The sequence below is a fragment of the Schistocerca gregaria genome, chromosome X (genome assembly GCF_023897955.1).
Source record: "Schistocerca gregaria isolate iqSchGreg1 chromosome X, iqSchGreg1.2, whole genome shotgun sequence".
NCBI classification, from domain to species: Eukaryota; Metazoa; Arthropoda; class Insecta; order Orthoptera; family Acrididae; genus Schistocerca; species Schistocerca gregaria.
The window spans coordinates 738,633,727-738,659,080 of NC_064931.1; the positions used below are offsets into that span (position 1 = coordinate 738,633,727).

The following is a 25,354-nucleotide window of genomic DNA, read 5'->3' on the forward strand; positions in this document are numbered from 1 at the left end:
CATTTGCTTTTCACATGTCGCTGGCCATGCCTCATGCATTGGACTTCTATGCCACAAACTTTGCATCAAACAGTTCTACAGCATCATTTCCCAGTGCTTCAGTGTTGTTCTTGTCTGTTCCAACAGACTACTTGATCACACCAAACACAGTGCCATCTGAGTTGACCACATTGGTCCAAAATCCATGTCATATGAGTGATACGAAGGACTAAGATACAGAACTAGTTGAGCCTTCGTTGCCACCACCAGGCTGCTTACCGACCCTGCGCCCACTATCTGAGGACAACAAAGCAACATAGTTTGCACTGGCGGAGAACTTGTTCGAATTGTACCGTATCACTGATGACAATTCAAAATTCCTGTGCCTCATGACTCAACTGCATGAGCACACAGACCTGATCTGCGACCTACTTCTGATGCCGCTGCTAACTTTGAAGTACAATTTCAGGAAACAGATTATCATCGAGCGCATCTCATGCTCCACACAAGAGGTTATTCTGTGAATACTGTATGAGGAACATCTTGGCGAGTGCACCCCATCCCAGCTTTGGTGCCAGCTACATCTCCTGGCCAGTGAGCAGATGATGCCAGATGAAACCCTGCAGTCGGTGTGGTTATCAAAACTGCCTACAGATCTCTAGGTCCATCTCATCCCTCACACCCTGGAATCCATCAGTTCACATCTGCAGATGGCTGACCAGGTCTATTCACTCACACCAGCAAGAGCTCACGCAAGAGGTTGGCACTCCTGCATCGATAGCTCGCCCGGCAGCAGGCAGGGCCAGGCCACACTCCACCCTCCGAAACTGCTACACCACCTGGCACCCAGCACGCACACACTATGCCCATTGAACTGCTGCATATCGCACCTGCACCGACCATCCTGGTGTATGAACCTAAACTCATAGAGGATGATCGGACGCCTTCTCTCTCTCCCAATGTACCCTCACTGTTGGTACCACAATGACAACGCAAAAAAGGGGTGGGGGGGGGGGGGGGGCATTGACAAATACAAATGACATATTTTCGCCATCGCAAGTTCTTTGCCTCTGTAACCTCATGACCCACACCAACTTGCTTGTTCAATTCACTGTATGAATTGTAATGTGAATGTCCGTATGAAATATACCGATCCTTACAGAAATGAGTGTGTTTCTTTGGGCTACAACCCAACAGAAATCTCAGACATGTGCAGTCTTCATTTTGTAATTGCAGTCCTGTGTCACATATTTAATGAATATCATCATCACACTGTCCCAATTAGATAATGAGCATGTGTAAAACAACTTTTCTAGAAGTAACAAACTACTGCAAAACAACCCTGCTAACAAATTTTTTCAAGGTCATAGAGAAACTGGAGTGCACCAGAATTGTGGCAGCCACAAAATTCTCAGTCAATGTCAGTTTGCTTCCTGGCTAGGTCTATCAATTAATGTTGCTATTTTCTCCTTTACCAGCCAAATTCTGCAATTGCTTAACAGCAAACTGGCACCTGTCTGAACCTATGTGACCTGTTCAAGGCTTTTGGCTATGTCAACCTTGAAATTCTGCTAAATAAAACGAGAGTCTATGGGTTCAGTGAAATAATGGGGAGTGTATCCAGTCTTATCTAATGGACAAGAAGCAGAGGGTAACAATTATTGGCAATAATGGAATTCCAGCTTCATTTAAGTGAAACATAGTTGATACCAGAGGGCCACAAGGTTCAGTGCAGGGGTCCTTATTGTTTTTTACATTTATAAATGATGAGTTCACCCTCTTTAGAGTTGATACTTCTGACCTAGTTGATAAAACAGCGGGGAAAACCTGTAAAACTCTGCTAACAGTGTATTTATTGATATCACTGTGGTGATTGACTAATTAGTTAACTCCAGTAAAATGACTGTATAAAAACATTTTCTCCTCAAAAGTGTTTTGATGCTTAATAAATTATTTGCTGTGCTCTATGACAGTGTTGTTCATTTTTTAGTTGAAATAGCTCAAAAATTCCTGTCATTATCTCCTGCACTGGTGGCTACTGACTAGAACATGGATAAACCAATAACAACAGAATCAGATCCCTCACTGTTGCAAACTTCAGAGCCATTTTTGACATCAATCAAGCATTCAAATAGACTAGTTTCTATGACAATGGCTTCTACTTCAACCCCAGCTGAGAAAATAAGTCATTATGCCAGTCTAGACATGTATCATTCTTCATCTCCACCAAACATTGGTAATGTGAAACTGCCATTATTTTGGTCAACAAACATTGAATTGTGATTTATTCAAGTTGAAGCAATATTTTACAAAACTGAGTGCACCGTGACTTTGAAAATTATGCATTAATGTTAGCACAACTAGACTCTGATCACATCAAAAATGAGGAGCATGTGCTATATGAACAATTGTATGTCAACCTGAAACAGGCTCTAATTAAACATTATTCTCTTCCACTCCATGAATACTTTAAAAACTTGCTCTCATCTCAAACCTACATGCATTTGAGGCCTTCAGAACTGCTGTGGGGATTATGTTCATATGCATGCAAATATTTTTTTACTGAGACTGCTTTACACATTATATGGCTCAATACGCTTCCAACAAAGTTACACCCTGTGTTAGCTGCTGAAATTAATATGCTACTCAGAGATTTAGCTAACAAGGCTGATTACCTTGAAGACAGTGTTTGTTGTGATCAGTTATCATTTCCATCTGAGAGTGGCTCTGGACTGCACATGCTCTGCAATGTAATGACTAGAGGCCTATAATACGCATGACTACAATGAACAAAGTAAGCTCTGACTTATCATGCACCACAACATGTCCACAACAAACAAGTGATACCTGTTCTGAAGTTCTATACCAGTTCACATCCTCTAACAAATCTCCAGGTTGAGATAAACCAAACTTCACCAGTAACACAAGTGATTCTTCCAGTTGGTGTCAGTACCACAAGATGTTTGGTACTAATGCAAAAAAAATGCTATGCACCATGTGCATATCCAAATGTCAGTGGCAAACGTTAGTGGGCATTCTTGCTCATCATCCATACAAAACATGGCTGCCCACAATCAGTGCCCTAAATTGCAGCAACATGGTGGTTGTAGCACTAAAACATTCCAACCAACTGTTTATCAAGGACCAGAACACTGGTTCCAAATTTCTAGTCAACTCTGGCTCAGAAATTAGTGTTTTTACCATGGCATCTGTGTTTTTAACCAACTTCAGACACACCCCATACATTGACAGCAGCAAACAGTGCCCACCTCAAGATGTATGGCAAATGTGAAATTGCAATACATTTCTGCCCTTCCTTGTGCCCATCATAGAAGTTAATTCTTGCTGATGTTAGTGGTCTGATTTCCTACTTTTTTGCAAGGTGATGGCTGTCTAGTGAGACTGTCCATTGACAGTTTTCCAGCATTCACATCACCTGCACTAATTCATGATGAGTGTGCTGAGCTCACTTTGGTTTGCATGAAGATCTCCACAGCACCCTACACTAAAGTGGACAGCACACATGTGCAGAATGTGAGAAGGGATCCTTTCTTTCTGATACTGTATCCATGAAAGACAACGAATTATATGCCATCTCCAGAAACACTATTGGTGCCTAATTATTGCATGAATTTCTTGCTCTGATAGACCCTGCCAAAGCATGTGAAAACATTCACACCCCACACAGCATCACTTAAAAACAATGCCTGGACAGCCTATATTCTCCTGTACCTGTTGCCTGCCATCAGATAAATCCAAAACAGCATAACAGGCAATGCGCAAAATGTATCCATGTTAGAGAGTGATAGGGCATCGCCATTCTGGATAGCAAAAAAGGAAGATGGCACATGGAGGCTATGTGGTGACAGAGTTCTAAATACTCATACTGTATCAGACCTTTTTCTGGTCCCAATATCACAGACTTCAACTACACACTTTGTGATGCATCTGTATTCAGCATTTTGATTGTGCCAAGGTGTTATCCCAAATTCCCGAGGCCAAAGACTATTCCAGTTCAACATTATGCCCTGTGGGTTACATAACACCACAAAACATCGCAGAGGTTTATGCATGGTGATTTATGAGACCTCTCATTTATCTTCTGCTATGTTCATGACATTTTGATCTTTTCCAAATCCCTGCAAAGTCATTTTCAGCACCCTCATCAGCTCATTCACCATCATGAGGATTATAGTCCTGTCATCAATCCTGAGGAGTGAATGTTTTCCAGACCTGAAGTTTCCTTTTTGGGCTACAAGATTTCCCATCGTGGCCTAGTCCACTGCAGGAAAAGGTTTCTGCCATTCAAGATATGCCATGCCTCACTACATACAAAGAAATCCGACAATTCATTAGAATGATAAATTATTATCTACTAGCCATAACAATGACACAACAGCCTCTTGATCAACTTCTCATGGCCGAAAATACCTCCAGCAACAGGCAGGTCTCATGGCATGTGGAAGCAGCAGAAGCATTCAAATATCTAAAAACAGCACTGTTTGAGGCTACATCACCTGAACGTCCAAAGCCTCAGGTGCCAATCAGGCACTTTGTTGATGCTGGTCAGACAGTGGTGGGTGTGGCCTTACAAAAAAAAGGGCACAGTTCAAGGCAAACATTACCATTCTTCTCCAAGCGTCTGAAAGAAGCCATAGACAGAGAACTGCTGGCCATGTACCTTGCTGTCAAACACTTCCAACCTATAGTAAAATATCGATGCTTTGCAGTATTTACTGATCATCAACTTCTCATGTCCATTCTCCAAAGGCCAACAGAACACACTTCATCACATCAAGTGAGAGATGCAGACTTCACGGCTCAATTCACAACCAACATTCACCACATCAAAGACAAAGATAAAACTGTCATTGACTGCCCTTGGTGAATGGTGGCAAGTATTGCTATGGGTGGACTGGTCAAAGACTGCAGAGAGCCAGTGCATAGACACCTTATACAACAGTACATCCACAGTGCAAAGTCTGCCTCACTTTGTCTGGTGCATGTACCAGTTGATGGATCCTCATATGAAATGTGGGATGTCAGTGGTGGCAACCAATTACGTCTGCTTATCCTGCCAAAAAACAAAAAACAAAAAAACCAACCATTATGATGTCTTCAATGCAATCCACAACATATCACATCCAAGTATCAAGGCATCATTAAAATTAGTGACAAGCTAGGTTGTCGAGCCTGGGGTTGAAAAGGATAGTCATACATGGGCTCGTCCTTGCCTTGCATGCCAATGAAACAAAATCTCATGGCATGTTCATGCCACAACTCAGGTCTTCCCCCCCTACCATCGGCATGCTTTGCCCATATCCACTTAGACCAGGTTTGCCCATTACCACACACTGACAGTCAGCGTTACCTCCTAACCATTGTTGATCATTACACCAGGTGGCCCAAGGCCACACCTCTTACTGACACCACCACCAAATCTCTTACCACGGCACTGATCAACATATGGTTTTCTCACTGTGGCATTTCTCTCACCATCACAATTTACCATGACCACCATTTTGAAGCATTGCTATTCAACTATCTACTCAACTTGTGTGGTACCATTACATTCATATCACAAGCTATCATCCTGTTAGCAATGGCACATCTGAACACATCCATCGGTCACTTAAATCTGTCATGTGCCACAAAGAGTCATAAACTGATAGTGTGCTCTGGGTACTGTTTGGCCTCTGGACAGCATTAAATGATGATTTGTCCTGTTCTCCAGCACAACTACTCTTTGGTGAACAACTGCAGGTGCCAGGTGACTTCATTGCACCTTCACCAGCACAGATTCCCAGGGACCAGCTGAACTTTATTAACAAATTGGAGCAACACATCATTTGTCTACAGCCATGCAAACCTCAATGCCATGGTCAATGTGATCAGTTCATCTTCAAAGAACTACATACATCAATGCATATATGGCTGCATGGTGATGTGGTTTGCCTGCCTCTCATTTCCCCATACTCTGGTCCATACGAAATGCTCTCAAGGGGAGCTAACACTTTCCTTAACCACAAGGGAGCAGACATTGAGACAGTATCAATAGAAAGACTCAAATCTGCTTTCATTGTTCCTCCCTGAGATGAACTACCATGCAACTCACCTGTGCTGACACCTGCACCAAATGCCTCTGCAGCCACACCTGCTGCACCACTATTCACTTGCACTGGCAGACAAATAAAATGCAAATTCCCATCAATTCCTTGTGCACCAGGCTATAATGTGCACAGTAAGGAAGGGGTGGGATGGCTTCACTCTCCGAAACTCCAATGGCAATGCCTCCCTCTGTGCCAACTTATACCCAGGTGCTCACAATGACTCTCACTGTTCCCACCTCTGTCAAGAAATGGACCATCCATGCCTCCACACAAATGGCCTGCCACAGGCATGAGTTGGTCACCTGCCACAATGTCCTTGAGGAGGATGGAAGTCAGGTCAGGCACAATGTGCCATTGATCAAAGCTGTAGCCACTACAGCTATTAAAGTGAGGGGAGCTCCTGTGGTGACCACTATACCAACAAATTTATTAACTTTAGTGAAATGACTGTGCACAAACTTATTGGAGATGTATTCTCCCCCCCATGAACCATGGACCTTGCCTTTGGTGGGGGGGCTTGCATGCCTCAATGATACAGATAGCCGTACCATAGGTGCAACCACAATAGAGGGGTATCTGTTGAGAGGCCAGACAAACGTGTGGTTCCTGAAGAGGGGCAGCAGCCTTTTCAGTAGTTGCAGGGGCAACAGTCTGGATGCTTGACTGATCTGGCCTTGTAACACTAACCAAAATGGCCTTGCTGTGCTGGTACTGCAAATGGCTGAAAGCAAGGGGAAACTACAGCCGTAATTTTTCCCGAGGGCATGCAGCTTAATACTGCCTGAAGACTTCGACAGAGCACTGAAAGACCTGAGTCGAAACAAGGCCCCAGGAGTAGACAACATTCCATTAGAATATTGATGACCTTGGGAGAGCCAGTCCTGACAAAACTCTACCATCTGGTGAGCAAGATGTATGAGACAGGTGAAATACCCTCAGACTTCAAGAAGACTATAATAATTCCAATCCCAAAGAAAGCAGGTGTTGACAGATGTGAACTATCAGTTTCATGAGTCACAGCTGCAAAATACTAATGCGAATTCTTTACAGACGAATGGAAAAACTGGTAGAAGCCGACCTCGGGGAAGATCAGTTTGGATTCCGTAGAAATGTTGGAACACGTGAGGCAATACTGACCCTACAGCTTATCTTAGAAGCTAGATTAATAAAAGGCAAACCTACATTTCTAGCATTTGTTGACTTAGAGAAAGCTTTTGACAATGTTGACTGGAATACTCTCTTTCAAATTCTGAAGGTGTCAGGGGTAAAATACAGGGAGTGAAAGGCTATTTACAATTTGTACAGAAACCAGATGGCAGTTATAAGAGTTGAGGGGCATGAAAGGGAAGCAGTGGTTGGGAAGGGAGTGAGACTGGGTTGTAGCCTCTCCCCGATGTTATTCAATATGTATATTGAGCAAGCAGTAATGGAAACAAAAGACAAATTTGGAGTAGGTATTAAAATCCAGGGAGAAGAAATAAAAACTTTGAGGTTCACCGATGACATTGTAATTCTGTCAGAAACAGCAAACGACTTGGAAGAGCAGTTGAACAGAATGGACGGTGTCTTGAAAGGAGGATATAAGATGAACACCAACAAAAGCAAAATGAGGATAATGGAATGTAGTCGAATTAAGTCGGGTGATGCTGAGGGAATTAGATTAGGAAATGAGACACTTAAAGTAGTAAAGGAGTTTTGCTATTTGGGGAGCAAAATAACTGATGATGGTCAAAGTAGAGAGGATATAAAATGTATGGCAATGGAAGCGTTTCTGAAGAAGAGAAATTTGTTAACATTGAGTATAGATTTAAGTGTCAGTAAGTTGTTTCTGAAAGTATTTGTATGGAGTGTAGCCATGTATGGAAGTGAAACATGGATGATAAATAGTTTGGACAAGAAGAGAATAGAAGCTTTCAAAATTTGGTGCTACAAAAGAATGTTGAAGATTAGGTGGGTAGATCACATAACTAATGAGGAGGTATTGAATAGAATTGGGGAGACAGTATTGTTCATTTGTGGTTGAGATACCTCATGAATCCCTTTCATTATCTCCTACATCATCAACTGGTTTAGCTGTAATGGACTTTCAGAATGTTAAAAACTCATTACGTATGCTTTCTCATGACACAGAAAGAACATGACGATATACATATGATACAAAATGGACAGCCAGTGCACAATGCTAAGTCCTTGGGTGTGAACAGTGATAGGAAAAATGAGGGACAATTAGCCCCTAGGAAAAAAAGATATGCATTATTGTTCATTAAAGACATTCTTGCGGAAATCTGTTTGAGAAACAACAGTTTTTACAATGAGTTCTTAGTATATCTTCTCAATTATATGTTTCATGAAGAGACCACTCACTTTTCAAAACTAGAAGTTCATATCGTACAAGGCCAAACCATTACTGACATAGTAACCATACAAACTTTATCCTTATGCTCAAAGAATTAAACTATACACATATGAAAATTTTCAATACTCTACCTAGGGACATCAAAAGTCTTGCTCTTGAAACACTCAAATTCAAGGGAAAATTGGAAGAATGCCTGTTGAAAAATTCATTCTACCCAATAGCAAATTTTTAGCACAACTGAGCATGTATGCTGTCCTTTTCAGTGCAAGCATAAACAGAAATTATTTTTTCTAGTAAAAGGTATACTGTACTGATTTTCGAGTATTACTCTACTACTAATATGATTGTGTCATAATATATGTACAAATATTAATTCTGATGCCTTCTTGTATTATGTACCTTATTTATTTTCTTGTCTTATGATGTAACATTAGTTGATATGGGCATTATCACGAATTTATAATATTATGCTCCACTTTATCCATTATTATAATTTTATGAAAAATTCACAGTTATAAATATTGTAAAAATGCTGTCTCATTCCACATCCTAGCAGGTCTAATGCTGTTGGGATCAATAAAATAAAATAAAACTATCATGTTGCCTCATAGCATGAAACTGCTTCACACGTAAGTAGAACTGTACTTGGTCAGTTATAAACTACTAAAACTTATAACCTAGAGAAAGTTGACCTCTTCCAGTCATTGTGGTGGGGTAAACTGGATTTTTACTCTAACTGGAGGCCATGCTACTGAGAGAACCCTTTTTAATCTACACAGCTTGCCAGCTTTGTAAATATTCTACAGCGTTTAATGGCTCTCATCAATTTTTAACAGGCATTGAGGTATTAAATTCCAGAATGGTGTGCCTCATGCAAAGGTGGCTGTAATTTTTCCAAGATATACGCTATTTTACTGACAGTAAGATGTGTGCATAGAAGGAAGCTATTGTGGAAACTCTGCTCACATTATCAGATGCTATATAAAATGCACGAAGATCTCAATGATTAATCAGATGCTACACATTCGCATGTACACACATGCATACATTTCTCTACACACAGCAAACTTTTTTTAACCATGTAGGTACTGTTTTACTACATTAATCCTTACACACTATGTTCTGGCTCTTTGGTAATCCTTACATTGACATTTTTGTTTTTCCTAATCACACATATGATATAAATAATGTACTTAATTTTATTGATTGTTTACTGTTATTGCACCTAAGCATTGTTTGTTCTACCTTCCATTATATTGTAATCATTAATGGATTCATTAAAATTCTATTCTAGACATAAATTTACACAAAACCCCTCATATTGCATCTACCAAGCGTCATATTTAGGTAAATTTACACAAGACAGAGTCAGATAGATTACTAATCCAACTGGTAGTATGAACTAAGTGAACTGGAAATGCAGTGTAGGCAAATTCTGTATTAAAATAAGGTCAGTACAGCAATTATCATGATTAATGAGCGCTTTCTTAGTTCATTTGGAATGAAGAAAATAGCAAAAAGTAACAATACTTAAAGGTACATCATACATCTTCTGGAAATCACATTCGAGGATGCAAAGTACTTTTCTTTTGTAGTAAAGTGGCTGAATAGTCTTTTAATATACTACTATTATGTTTTACACCTTTCAAAAAATGTGCTTTAACTAACTTACATATTAACTAATTGAGAGTAGTCTTATGATGCATTTTATTTGCTAATTCAAACTGATACACTATTTCGTATAAAAATTACATATTTTAAAACACATATACTGTAACAAACTAGTTTTGGCATAGTTGTTAGAGTTAACAGTTAAACTTTTACACTTGTTTGTTCAGATGATCTGTAGCATGAAGTGGTAACTCCAATAAATTCTTGATAACTGATGAAGAAATGTAAAACTGTACACTTATAGATTCACACTTTGCACTAACAGGAGACAAGTTTTTCATGTATCATTCAAACTCAACTGTAGTAACTCACAATCTCTCTATGCAGCATTACATTTTCTTTGCAGCCACAATAAATAATGAGAAAAGGCTGAAAGTACTAAAATGCTGCATGTATTCATTTAATCCTGATATTTCTCTCTTATACTAATACTATGCATTATATAAATAGTTGGATCACAGCAGATGATACCATATGTATGTGAACTATGAAATATATTTTAACATGGCACATGATCTATGGCTTAAATCATTTATCACAAAATGTTAATTTCTTTTTTATGAAGTGAGTGTACATGTAGCAAAGTAACCAAATGCCCTAAACCACTGTGTTTGGTTCAGAACGTCCAATATCTTCAGCTTCATGAATAGTATCTGGTAGACGTGTATTTTTTGTTTCTGGGAAAATAAGTGCTAGAAGGCCTGATGCTAGTGCCATTGCTCCAAAAACAGCCACTGGCAGCCACTCTGCATATGCCACCTAGAACATAAAGTGGACCTCTTGGTATTGCTAACTCATTAGGTTTATCACTGAAATTAAACAGAAAATGTTGTCATTGTATATCAGATATGGAAAAAGGAGAAGCTGTCACTCACATTAGATAGTCTGTATCTGTATCTATAACTATATCTATACTCTGAAAAATACTAAAGTGCATGCAAAGCAAATGCAAAGCTCCATGTTCTCGCCCTGTTGAGACAATTGGGACCAACTGACTACTGTGGGATCCTCTGCCCATGGCATCACTGTAAATGGTAGAGAGAACGTGGGGTTATTACACTGTTTTCCAAGCTGTTGTTGACTTTCTTGACCTAGGAGCCACTGCTTTTCATTTAAGTAACTCCTCAATTGGTCCAGTCATCTCACTGAGGGGGGGAAAATAATAATAATCTGTAGCAGAAACAGAAATCAAACCTGAGTCCTCTACATAGCAGTCAAACACACTGACCACTGAGCTATGGATGTGTACCTGAGCTGTGTGGCTGAGGGTATTTTCTACTGTACTAGTTGTTAGGCCTTTCCTCCGCATATCATGTGTGTATGGATTGTATGAAGAATGCTTGCTCAAATCCCTCTGTGCCTGCTGTAATTGGTTCTCATCTTTACAGTCTCTATATGAGATTTCTCACTTAATGGTTGTTATTGAAATTTTTAAGCAGACTTTCATAGAATAGTTGGTGTCCATCTTCCAGTATGTGCCATTTCATGTTTTTCAGTATCTTAGTGATGCTTACCCAGGGGTCAGACAAACCCTATCCATATGTGGTACCCTTCTTTGTATGTGTCCCATATACTCCAATAGTCGTATTTCGTATGAGCCATACAGATTTAAGCAATATTCTAGGATGGGCCACACAAGTACTCTGTAGGCAACCTCCTTTGTAGACAGCTTACATTTCTCCTTTGTTGACTGGTTACATTTTCCCATTATCCTACCAATGAACTAAAGTCTACCACCTCCTTTACATATGACTCAGCCTATATACTAATCAGCCAGAACATTATGACCACCTACCCTATAGTCGGTATGTCCACGTTGGCTTTGAAAACAGTGGCAACACATAGTTGCATGGAAGCAATGAGCTCTTGGTAGAGTGCTGGAGGGAGTTGGCACCACATCTTCTCACACAAGTCACCAAATTCCCATAAATTCAGAGGAGGGAGGCAATGAGCTCTTATATGTTCAATCTGGTTCAGATCTGGCAATTTGGGACACCAACACATGAGTTGGCACTAGCCACTGTGTTCCTAGAACCACTCCATGATACTCCTGGCCTTCTGACAAGGAGCATTATTTTGATGAAAAATGTTCCAGCATAACGACAAGCACTGGCATGATGATGAGAAACAGAAGAGCAGAGAAGGCTGTGAGAAGATGTCAGCCAATAATATGCTGACTAGGATGACACCAAGACAGGAGTGGCATCTATGAAGAGAACGTAAGTGCTGCACTGCCCAGCCATGGGCGCAGTGGAAGAAGAGCCATCATACAGACACTACAGCAGTGACTTATGAACTGTTTTGTTTTGCTTGCACTGAAATTGTACACACCAAAGGACAGATTAGCTGCCTGTCACCATTTGGATGCAACACACCTTTGCGAATATGCAAAGTTAAGTATTGTTAATTTAACTTGCTGTAATAGACTCTATTAACATGATTGGCTTGAATTGTTGTCTAGTGATCCAGGAAAACAGCTTCCTAGGCACCCTATATTAGACAAGTGGGCAGGATACTACATTGGCGACGAGTCACAAGAAGAACCCAGAGCCTGGGAGCCATGGAATTTTCTTTTGTGTTTTGCTGGTGCTATAATTCTCTCTTGCCTTTTCTTTGCAGGGTGTTTACTTACTTCAATACTTACTTCAACAGTCTCGTATCATGTTTTTCCTAGTCAGCATTTTCAGGTGGGCACTGCACTTACTTTTTTTTTTTTTTTTTTTTGCTTGCCTTGTCTGTTTCTTGCATTTTTGTCTTCCAACATTCCCACCCCAAATATCTTATCCTGTGCTCATGCGCCATAGCTCCCAGCATTAGATGCAATGCAGCTAATACAGATGTTTCAGTTTCAAAGCTAGCAAATATCCTCACTGCTACACATGTTACAGTAGCTCCTCATGAACCAAACTACTAATGCAGCTCAAGCAACACCTACTGCAACTCAAACTGCTGTACCACCTTTTCACCAGTTTTGTGAACAAAAAGAGGAATGGCTCAAGTGGTTGCAACAGTTTTAAGCCCATTTACTTGCTCACAATGTACCAAGCACTGTTAAAAGCCATTACTTTCTCTCAACAGTAAGAAGTGCAGTGTTTATGTTCCTACACAAATTGTTCCCTAATGCCACTAGAAGTGAGCTTTTGTATGATCAGGTTGTAGATTTGCTAGCCAACTATTATGACCAACAAGTCAATATGATATCAGCAATGTATCAATTCTTTAATTGTAAAGAACGGTCAGACCAAACTTAAGGTGAGTGGGTAACAGATTTTCAGGGTATGATGAGGAAATGCAAATTCAGATGTGCCTGTGGTGTTTTATATTCAGATACTAGTTGCGTGATGTGATCTTGTACAATGTAACTGATGTGAAACTCAGAGAACAGATTTTGAAGCAGTCCAATCAATCATTTCAGCAAGTAGTGCAAATACTAGATCAGTACAATTCAGGTGCCCTGTCAGTTGATAAATTTGAATAGCCCGCAATTTGTTGGGTTGAGTGCCTTGTCTGCAACTAGCCCATTTGGCTGTCGTTTCTCTTAGTCAAGCTGTGCTACAAATATTTTTTTATCCTTAGCTTAATTGAGTATTGCTTCATTAGTGATTCAGTCTACCCATCTTAACTTCAGGATTCTTCCAGTGCACCACATTTTAAAAGCTCCTAGTCTCTTCTTATCTTTGCTGTTTACTGTCAATGTTTCTCCTTCATATTAACATTTTTACTTTCTCAAGATATCTTTTTTGCTGTGGCCAATGTGAAATTTATATACTCTGTTTGTCTGCCATTATTTTGCTCCCCTGAGAGCAAATCTCATATACTAATTTTTCCTAACCATTTTTCCTTAGCACGACCTGATTTAATTTGACTGTTCTCCATTACCAATGTTTCACTTTCATTGATTTTCATCTTATAACCTCACTAATCATCTCATTCAATTGATCTTCCATATTGTTTGCCTTCTTTGACAGAATTACAATGGCATTATTAACCTTAAAGCTGCAATCATGCAGATACAATTTTGTAGAATTTAAAATCATTACTTTTTTTTAAGATTTTGTGTATATAACAATATGTAATAAATACATTAACACATATCTGTAGCTTCATTAAAGAGTATTTACTATGTTTTTGTATATTTAATATTCACCTGCAATTTTGTATATTTTGGTTGTTTCAGTACCGTTGGGTCTACATGAAACTACTGAAACGAGCCTGGAGGTGCAACAGTTGATTAAATGATATTATAAAAACAATATACACTCAACTACACTGGCTACGGAAGACAGCCTTGCCAAAAAGAATAAAGAACTGGAGTGAGTAAACTGGTATGAGTATGGATGTGAGTGAAATATAATAGTTTTGCAATGTGACTGTAGTGTAATTGTATTTGTGTTTTACTTCTGCTTGGCTGTACAGACTAGCATTTTAATGCAACTAGCATTTTACATTTTAAGGCAAATAGAGAGAGAGAGAAGAGAGAGAGAGAGAGAGAGAGAGAGAGAGAGAGAGAGAGAGAGAGAGAGAGAGAGAGAGAGAGTGAGAGAGAGAAAGAGAAAACAAAGCCATCTGTCATAAAGAAGAAGAACAGATTTGGTGAGTAAATATACACTCCTGGAAATGGAAAAAAGAACACATTGACACCGGTGTGTCAGACCCACCATACTTGCTCCGGACACTGCGAGAGGGCTGTACAAGATAAGATCACACGCACGGCACAGCGGACACACCAGGAACCGCGGTGTTGGCCGTCGAATGGCGCTAGCTGCGCAGCATTTGCGCACCGCCGCCGTCAGTGTCAGCCAGTTTGCCGTGGCATACGGAGCTCCATCGCAGTCTTTAACACTGGTAGCATGCCGCGACAGTGTGGACATGAACCGTATGTGCAGTTGACGGACTTTGAGTGAGGGCATATAGTGGGCATGAGGGAGGCTGGGTGGACATACCGCCGAATTGCTCAACACGTGGGGCGTGAGGTCTCCACAGTACATCGATGTTGTCGCCAGTGGTCGGCGGAAGGTGCACGTGCCCATCGACCTGGGACCGGACCACAGCGATGCACGGATGCACGCCAAGACCGTAGGATCCTATGCAGTGCCGTAGGGGACCGCACCGCCACTTCCCAGCAAATTAGGGACACTGTTGCTCCTGGGGTATCGGCGAGGACCATTCGCAACCGTCTCCATGAAGCTGGGCTACGGTCCTGCACACCGTTAGGCCGTCTTCCGCTCATGCCCCAACATCGTGCTGCCCGCCTCCAGTGGTGTCGCGACAGGTGTGAATGGAGGGACGAATGGAGACGTGTCGTCTTCAACGATGAGAGTCGCTTCTGCCTTGGTGCCAATGATGGTCGTATGCGTGTTTGGCACCGTGCAGGTGAGTGCCACAATCAGGACTGCATACGACCGAGGCACACAGGGCCAACACCCGGCATCATGGTGTGGGGAGCGATCTCCTACACTGGCCGTACACCTCTGGTGATCGTCGAGGAGACACTGAATAGTGCACGGTACATCCAAACCGTCATCGAACCCATCGTTCTACCATTCCTAGATCGGCAAGGGAACTTGCTGTTCCAACAGGACAATGCACGTCCGCATGTATCTCGTGCCACCCAACGTGCTCTAGAAGGTGTAAGTCAACTACCCTGGCCAGCAAGATGTCCGGATCTGTCCCCCATTGAGCATATTTGGGACTGGATGAAGCGTTGTCTCACGCGGTCTGCACATCCAGCACGAACGCTGGTCCAACTGAGGCGCCAGGTGGAAATGGCATGGCAAGCCGTTCCACAGGACTACATCCAGCATCTCTACGATCATCTCCATGGGAGAATAGCAGCCTGCATTGCTGCGAAATGTGGATATACACTGTACTAGTGCAGACATTGTGCATGCTCTGTTGCCTGTGTCTATGTGCCTGTGGTTCTGTCAGTGTGATCATGTGATGTATCTGACCCCAGGAATGTGTCAATAAAGTTTCCCCTTCCTGGGACAATGAATTCACGGTGTTCTTATTTCAATTTCCAGGAGTGTGTAACCATTTAATGAAGAAAGTATTAGTACAGAAAACATTAAACATGTAAACAAACAATGCTGCAAATGTGACAATGCACATTTGTATCAGCAATTGTAAATTATGGGGAAAGAAATAAGAGAACTTAGACATGGAAAACAAATTTACAGGATCAACTCTTTTGCTGTAATGACAAGTTACTCAAAATTAAATATTTTCAAAAATTGGCTGATGATTCTTTTCTGACTGCCAAAAAGTGGTTATGAAAGGAAGGTATATGAATTGATCATCTAAAGGTACTGGTAAAGCTGCAACTTTACACTGTATATGTTACAAAGTGTTAGGTGTAGACAGGCATGTATTGAAATATCCTCTTCCTAGGGTGTCACAATTAGAATAAGACTTAGACAGTATAGAGTTCCACAAGGTTCTATTTATTTAAGCCCCAATATCATGAAAATCCAACTGAAGTTACTAACTACATTAAAAAAAGACGTAATTCTTAGTTTTGACAAAATGAAAGTTAACAGAACTTTGATGAAATAAAAATTGACAGTGACTTATGTTTTGATCAGGTAGTGTAAACTGTCAACTGTGACAACAGCACTTAAGTTATGATCATCAGAAGTGTAGCACAAAAATGGATGCAGCCTGTTTGTTAAAACTTTCAAACAGCCATTTCCAAAGATTTTTTTTTTACTGAAATTGTTCAAGTAATAGGAAATGTTGACTTGAAAGTGTGAGATGTCACCCAAGATGGTAAAAGAGGTTGATGACCTGTGGAAGCAGAGCAGCAGTATTTCACTAATTATACAAAAAGTAATCTAGATAAATTTTAGAAAATAAATAATATTTTAGATATTTCTTAAAAAGTTTTATACATAGAAAACTTATAAATAAAGGCAAACTTAACTGTGTATTAACTAATAAATAATAAAAATAATAATAACAATGATAATACACTATAATATGAAAAATCATGATTGTATTCACAATGGTGTGCAAGTTAAACCAGTGTACACATCATGCCTATAAGTTTGTAAGTGGTGCTGTGAGACAAGAGGATCAGTGGTGATGTCACCACTCACAGCACATTTGCATAATACCTACCAAGTATCGAGTAACTGTGGGTAGGAGCAATGTCATCTATTTTCTGTATGTAAAAAAAGATTATGCAGTGGGTTTCTCCTTCAGAAATCATACTTGAATGTTGGTTGGTTATGAGAAGATCATGTTATGCCTCATGTAAGACGGTAAAGCTTCTATGAGCATGTAGGAATTCAACAGCAGCAGGGTTTATTTTTCCAGGATATTGCTGCTTGCATTGGTCAGAATCCCAAGACTGACAACTGAATATGCAGTCTATGGGTTAAGGAGGGCTATATTACATGATGTACAAGATATCAACAATGCCATACAATTAGTGCCTGAGAGGACAGACATATTTTTTGCTCAGTTAAGCAACATCATACAGCCACATTGTGTACACTGAGTCAGGAAATGAGCTTATTTGCAGCACAACATATGTACACAAGGACAGTGCACAATAATGACTGGAGCACCATGGACTGTCAGCACAGTGACCATTGTTGTGACTTCTGTTGTTGCAGCAGCAGAGGGAGGCTTGCTGACAGTTATGTACCCAGTGAAAACACTGTCATCCTTTCAGACAAGACCCAGTTCTGAAATGTATGTATCCACGTCTGAAGTATCCAAGGTGATTGGCTGTTATAAGATAGTGTTTGACATTGTCATATGAGCCCAGCAACTGGTGTGATGGAATGGAATGTCACTGGGCACACGGCATTATCACCTATGGTTAATACAGCTGATAATTTTGACAGCAGCTATTACATTTCTAACTCCTTAAGGTCAGTGGCTGTACCCTGTCTTTGAGGTCAACATGGCCTTATCTTCCAACAATATTACACAAGATTGCTGTCCTGATCTACCTTGATAGAGTGGATGTTCTCCAGATATCACAATCACTGAAAACGCCCAGTTGTGGGTTGCTGAGAGACTGGCATGTCACCACTCATCACCCCTTATGATTGATGAACTCTGGCACAGAGCTGAAGCAGCATGGTGTCACTCCTAATATACACTGATAACATTAACAAGAATGTGTGATTTATTTTGGCTACTTTTATAGACAGAGTTATCAGAAGAGGGCTTTCTTGGTGGAGATTGAGAAGTCATTAACTATGTCAAAAAATACCTTCATATTACCTTGGAATGTGCTTTTATTGATTTTTGCTCTCCAAGTGTTTGGAGTTGAAACACGCATTTCATAGAAGAACATTCTCACCATATTACTTACTTTCCACATCCTTAGCAGTTCTTTGTGTAATATTATGATCTAGATTATTCTTATTCTTCTCCTTATTCTTATAATATTTTGAGGCATCAATAATTACCAAGAGCGGAGCTTGGGGTGCTGCCATCTCTCCTGCTCCTCCAACCATGGTGCATGTTCCTATCATGAGATGACGTATTTGAGTTGGAAAGAGTTCAGTTGCATACACGTGGATTGCACTGTATGAGATGGTTATGCCAAACTTGCCAACAAGGTACAACAATATACGGACAGTCTGCATATCTGTAAAATTAAAAATTAATTTAGATAGTTGTTTGAGAAGATACCCAGACAGACTATTCTAAATGAATAAATTTATTGAAATTCCATAATAATGTATTCAGATACAAACCTTCTAAAGCAAGCTGTAAGACTACTTAGAGTAATCTATGAATTTGTATTTATTTTATTTGTTGATTTTTTTTAAAAAATTGTTACCGTATCTGCAGGATCTCTTTAGTCAGATCCATCAAACAACTGTCTCTTTGTCATCTCAACAAACTATCCCCTTTCCTCCTTTAACTTGCTGCTTCTGGGAGGAGGAATTACTTGCTTTCATGACTTAATTTTGTGCTTTCCCTATACTTGTACTGTTTGAAGTGAATGCTGAGATGATGTCTTTGAGATGGACAAAGTAAAGTTTAGTCCCCATACTTCCCTGTTTGAGTTATTACTCTGTCTCATTAAAGGAAAAAAAGGTAAAGCTGTTGTTGACCTGCAAAGTATGAAACTTCCTGGCAGATTAAAACTGTGTGCCAGGCCGACACTCGAACTCGGGACCTTTGCCTTTCGTGGGCAAGTGCTCTACCAACTGAGCTACCCAAGCACAATTCACACCCCGTCCTCACAGCTTTACTTCTGCCAGTACTTCGTCTCCGCAATATCCTTTCTTTCAGGAGTGCTAGTTCTGCAAGGTTCACAGGAGAGCTTCTGTAAAGTCTGGAAGGTAGGAGACGAGGTACTGGCAGAAGTAAAGCTGTGAGGACGGGGCGTGAGTCGTGCTTGGGTAGCTCAGTTGCTAGAGTACTTGCCCGTGAAAGGCAAAGGTCCTGAGTTCGAGTCTCGGCCCAGCACACAGTTTTAATCTGCCAGGAAGTTTCATATCAGCGCACAATCTGCTGCAGAGTGAAAATCTCATTCTGACGTGCACAGTAGCTCATGTTGCACGTGGTAACACCTTGTCTCTTCTGAGCTTTGAATTAACTTACCCAGCAAGTTATAGGTTAACTCCAATCCAAATCTTGTCACAGATGTTGCATCGAACTATAAGCCCAGTAAATCACTTTGTAAATAAACATAGAAGAACTCTCAAATTGAGAAAAAAAAGAAAAAAACTGAAGGTGTATTAACAGGGTTTAAATCCAGGAGGGTGGCAGGATATGCTGGAGAACAAGTTCCCATATCCATAGTTTAGGGAAACTAGTAGAATAGCAAGCATTTTGATCAGAGTCATGGTTTATGCCACACTTAGCAACTAGGCACTGCGTGTTCCAAAGGCAGACAGCTCTTCCATGTCCATTCAGGCTTTCAGCCCACTTAGTGGTGGTCATTCCTATATTACAAGCAGCGCAGTGAACACATTAGTTGGTAAACAACAGGCATGGTATCACATGTTGCTCTCTCTCTGATACTGTACAATTTAACTTCTTTAATTTTGTAGAACTTACCAGTGGTAGGGGTGGAATAAGTGGTAATAGGTAACTACATAGGAGTGTGCAGTTAAGTGGTATTAACTGCAGAAATGAAACCTCTGTGGTAGGGAATGTCCTCAGTGACTGGTGGTGGGAAGGATATCAGGGATATAGGATCTTGTCCTAGGGCTTTGATTGAGGAAGTCTTATCCTTTGCAGATTAATATATCAAGGCATTCAGGGCCTGAATAGTATTGAGTGACACAGGGAGGGGGGTTTGTTTTGTGGATTTTATGAAGCAGTAACTGTATTTGGTTGAAAGGTGAGAGACAGAGACTGCCTGGGAGATTGTAAGGTACTTGTGGGAAACGAAAGTCTGGGAGAGGTTGTTGGTGTAGGTGTTGAGGAATTCAGTGGCAGAACAGACACATTTGCAACAGATGCTTAGTTTGTAGAGAAAAGAACATTTGATTTGAAATAGAAGGCAGCTATTGAAGTTGCTTTTTGGTTGGTTTTATATGGACTGGGGTTTGGATGTGAACTTCAGTAAGAAGGAGTTCAGTGTCAAGGTAGATAGCTTTGGATCTGAATAAGTATCAGTTGAATATTAATTGCAAAAAGACATTAAGCTGTTGCAGGAAAGACAGGAATTCATCTTCAACATGAGTCCAGGTCACAAAGATAAATCTGTACTAAGCCAGGAGGCCCAGATTCTCAGTCTTGTGGAAGTCCTCTTCCTTGTCACCCATCGAAAGGTTGACACATAAAACAGGACCACTTTGCTCTCATAGTGGTCCACTGATTTGATTGTCATTTTGGCCTCCAAAAGTAAAGTGGTTACATGTTTTAACAACATGAGTGAAGGCAGATGGGTTCAGTGCCATAAAACAGGTCACTTACGGCACCATGGTCATTGGCATTGCTGTCTGCCTGCTGGTCAGTCCCCAAATGGTTACCATAAACAGGAACACTTTGGCGTGTAGACTATGTGACTTTTGTAGTTGCAACACCACAAAAAACCCATTTTGACATGGATAAGCAGTGACTGTCCAGGCAGACTGGTCATGCATCACAGCAGCAAGTCACTGGGTAATTAACCATCATCATAGTGTTGGCCTCAACTGTGAGGTCACCACTGCTCTGCCATCACCTTGACAAGACTGCCTCCCAAGGGGTGCAGCTGCTACCTGCTGGGTTGAGGATTGAACTGAAGCCCTCCTAACTACTGAGCCAATGAGCCACTTGCCAGCACCAGTTGCCACCAGCCAGCTGGCAGTTTGAGGTTCACTGTCTGGACATCTGTGCCCGTCACTTGCCATGCCCAGGCAGCGCTAAGCAAATAGCACTCAGCATGCCATGTCAGCCTGCCACATTAGCCCTGATGTTGCTCAGCCACTGCTGGGACTGTTGACTATGCGGGGTCATGCCACACACAGGTCACACTAAGAATAGCCAGCCAGAGCCCCATTACAATGTTTCACTGCTGTGGTCTGTGGATCAAAAACCCCATTCTAGCACAACCTGTTGTGAGCCTGAGTTTTAAGGGTTATACAGCTTCTGTGTGGCTTCAGACTCAGCACAATACATCATCCTCCACCACAGCATACCTATACCCTCTACTGGGTAGTAAGATGACAGTTAACAAGGTTTGAGGGAGACTTTCCGATAGGATTTATCGAAGAGACTTAGTCAATGCAGGGGGCAAAGTGCATCTGTCAGGTGTTATATGCCAAACATAGTCCAGCAGTGAATGAAGAAAAATGGGGGGGGGGGGGGGGTAATTTGGGTAATCACTAATTTTTGTACAGAGGGGATTGGGGATTGCCATGAACAACATACTATAAATTCTGGTGGTGTGGTGTGAGCATGTAGATAGAGTGGCATTTAAAGCTAGCTTTTTTATGTTTTTCTTGAGTAACTAAAAACCATGACCACCAGAGAAAATATTTCTCAGTACAGAATTAAACTTCCTATAAAAATATCCTAGTCATCTTTTCTCTCTGTCTAATAGTTTCCGGCTGGCCAGAGTGACCAAGCGGTTCTAGGCGGTTCTGTCTGGAACTGCGCGACCACTATGGTCGCAAGTTTGAATCCTGCCTCGGGCATGGATGTGTGTGATGTCCTTAGGTTAGTTAGGTTTAAGTAGTTCTAAGTTATAGTGGACTGGTGCCTGCTGATGTTATGTCCCATAGGACTTGGAGCCATTTCTCATTGTTTCCACATGCAGGAAAAATCACAGATTATTAGAAATAGTGTTTTAATGACATTAAATTAATGTTTATTGTTAAATGAAGTGGGTTAAGAACAAATATTTAATGTGTGTCCCACTATATTTAGGGGTAAACTGTGTTGTGGGGGTTGTGATGAGCTGGCAGAAGGTTGTGGAGGCTAAACTGTAGTAACCTGCCATATGCTACACCTGCCACCCACAGAGGACATGAATTGGTCCACCACAGGAAGCGTATTGTGCACTGACATTTAAAAGGCACACCCTCAGCGACCTGAGGCAGCAGCCAGCAGCTACCCAGTCACTAATTACAGTAAATTGTTATGCTGCACACACAGCATGACTGCAGTAACATCAGATGGAAGACAGCATTTTTATATGGCCATACATAGGCCTCTGACTATCACTTGTGAGATTTATTTGTTACTTGTGTTCTTGTGTATTCCTTTTTTTTTCACTTCATGATCTAATAAACCAGAACTGTTTTAGCCATGGTCACTCACTCCATTCTTTCATAAGTCTGCATATTGAAGAATGAGGAGGCAAGTTTCCTCTCTCTCTCAACCACACTACATCACAACAAGCAACTGCCAGATGTTTTACAAAGTTACAGTCTCTTCCACAGCCCACCTTATGAATTGCTGGCGAGACAATGGACAGACATGCCCAAGGCATGCTAATTTTCTACAAACTGCATTAGTACTATGTGGAATACAGATAAGAGTTACTAATAATACTAACACAAGAAACGCTTATGGACAGATTCTGCATAAATCTCTGCCCACTGTTTCACACAGTTATAGAGGACATTGACCCTTAGTCTTCCTGTATGGCAACTGATCTGGAACTGTAAACTGTCTACCACACTGAAGAGCCTGTCCCAATTGTAACATGCTGTCAATATGTATTTGATAATGTCAATTTCATTTTCTCAACTATCAATGGCTGGAACGTTGTTCATCACTCAAATGCATCACTCCAGCATTTGCTTTCCCACCAGCTGAAGAGGCCCAGAAGTTTATGCAACAGACATCAGTCACCTAGATGTTAAGGAACTTCAGGCACTTCAACGTAAGTCATGGAGTGTATTACAGCAGATCACTTTTCTAGACTTGAACATGTTCACTCTCATTTCATCAGACATACTCACATCCACCTTGCAAGGTAGACTGTGGATGTATGGTATGTGGCTCCACTCAGTGCAGCCTATTCTACAGGTGCCAGCAATTATTGAATGGAGGAGATTTATGTAGTCTACCAGCAACAGAGTTATTGGTGAAAGATGTGATGTAACTTTCTGGTCATATATTAATTCAGCGTCAATTGAATAAAACATGGTTACATGACTTCACAATAAAATATCAATGATAAGCAGCAGCAAGGTGCCATATTCATCAGTCCAATCCCTTTCCCACTAATACCATCTAGGTCACTGACAACATCACACTTACAAATTAAGCACTTCTCAGCCACTGTTTATAAGAATGTATTTTAGATAAAAGCTCACTTAACAACCACAAATAAGTACTCAGTAAACTGAAAAATAACTCTATTATATAAACACAAGCTCAGGGAAATTATTTTGGTTACTGACATAAGAAAACTGGACAGGTAATGGTGATGGTTCATAATCTGAGCAATGGAAGCATTGGTATAACTTTGTGAAAAACCCTGTAGTGGCTTTTTGTGACATAATGGAATAGAGAGAGAGAGGGGACCTCGGTGTTTGTTCTTCAGTTTGCAGGCCCATCAATGAACTCCCTGCTTCAGCCTGTCACACTTCCTGAACACAGTTTATACCTCAATATGGTTTTACTGCACTTATATGTGGCACACAATTTAATATACTTGATTTACCAATAAACATTAATTTTATACCATTAAACTACTGTCTTTAATAATCTATGATTTTTCCATTTCCTGCAACACAGTAACTATTAGTCCAAGAGAAAAAAAGAATAAGCCCTTTTTTGTAAGAAATTTATTGCTGTTTAATTTTGTACCAGGAAGCATTTTGACTAGATGCTACAATTTTTTAGCTATTCAAGAAACGCAAAATACTGACTATTGGAGGTTAAGTACAATACAGTTTCTAACTAGAAGAGGTGTGGATGGCAAGTGCAATAGACAGGAAGACCACCACCACTTTTGAGCTATTTGACCAACAAGATGCATAACTTCATCAGGTTGTCCAAGCCATTTTGTTCCAGTTTATGGGTGGCTTCAGGGATAATTACTCTGAGTATGCTGGGATATCTAACATATAATTGAGGTTTTTGAACAGTGATGGTAACTGTTGAGAGTTGGCAGAGACAATGTTTAGTCCAAAGAAAAGGTTGATAAGGGCCAAGGAATGATTAGTATGGAATGTAGGAAAGATGAAAATTTTTAAGACGAAGCCTTTAGGTGTAATGCTAAAGGTTAAGCAGGAGTGAGGGGAATGTATGTGGGCCTGTTGTTTGGTGATGCTGAGAGCATGTGTGCAAAAGGAGTACAAGTATTGAGGTACAGAGGTAGGGAACATGAAGATATTGATGTAAAGAGGAGGGAAAACTTTAACAATGAAGGTAACACTGAAAGAGAAACAAGAGCAGAACAAGGTGAAGAACTTCTGTACACAGGCAAACTGGCAGTTGGGAGCATGAACAGAAAATAATAATTGTAATTGTTTTCTAATAGACAGTAAAATTATATTACAGCAAGAGCGTCATTAAATACAATGTTGAGATTGATGAAAAGTAAATAAGACTGTAAGGAAGTGTAAGAAAGTTGCTAATTGGAGGAAAAGGTCAGCAAAACAAGGGAAAAAAATTGTCATGAGAAAAAGTGATTGTCAAGTAAAAGACACCACTAAACACAAAGAGTTCTCTGAAAATATGAAAAATGGCACTAAACACAGAAAAGCTATTGTAAAATTATGAAAAAGGGTAGTAGGAAAGAATTTAATTTTTCACACTCGTGTCCATGTCCACTCCCATGCCCACACATATGCCAAGTGGACTAGTTTGTGGTGGG

At 40.6% G+C, this 25,354-nt stretch overlaps 1 protein-coding gene across 4 annotated transcripts in view; it reads right to left on the reverse strand.

Moving 5' to 3' along the window:
* Positions 1 to 10,135: 10,135 nt before the first annotated feature.
* The window catches only part of LOC126299559 (solute carrier family 22 member 5-like), a 234,376-nt gene continuing 219,157 nt past the window's right edge, over positions 10,136 to 25,354 (reverse strand). For all 4 annotated transcript variants that reach the window (XM_049991555.1, XM_049991554.1, XM_049991556.1 and 1 more), the window contains exons 10-11: positions 18,543 to 18,724; positions 10,136 to 10,875 (exon numbers count right to left, since the gene is read on the reverse strand). In XM_049991555.1, the coding sequence (XP_049847512.1) occupies positions 10,714 to 10,875; positions 18,543 to 18,724 (344 nt within the window). In that variant the 3' untranslated portion in view covers positions 10,136 to 10,713. The remainder of the gene's footprint in view (positions 10,876 to 18,542; positions 18,725 to 25,354) is intronic.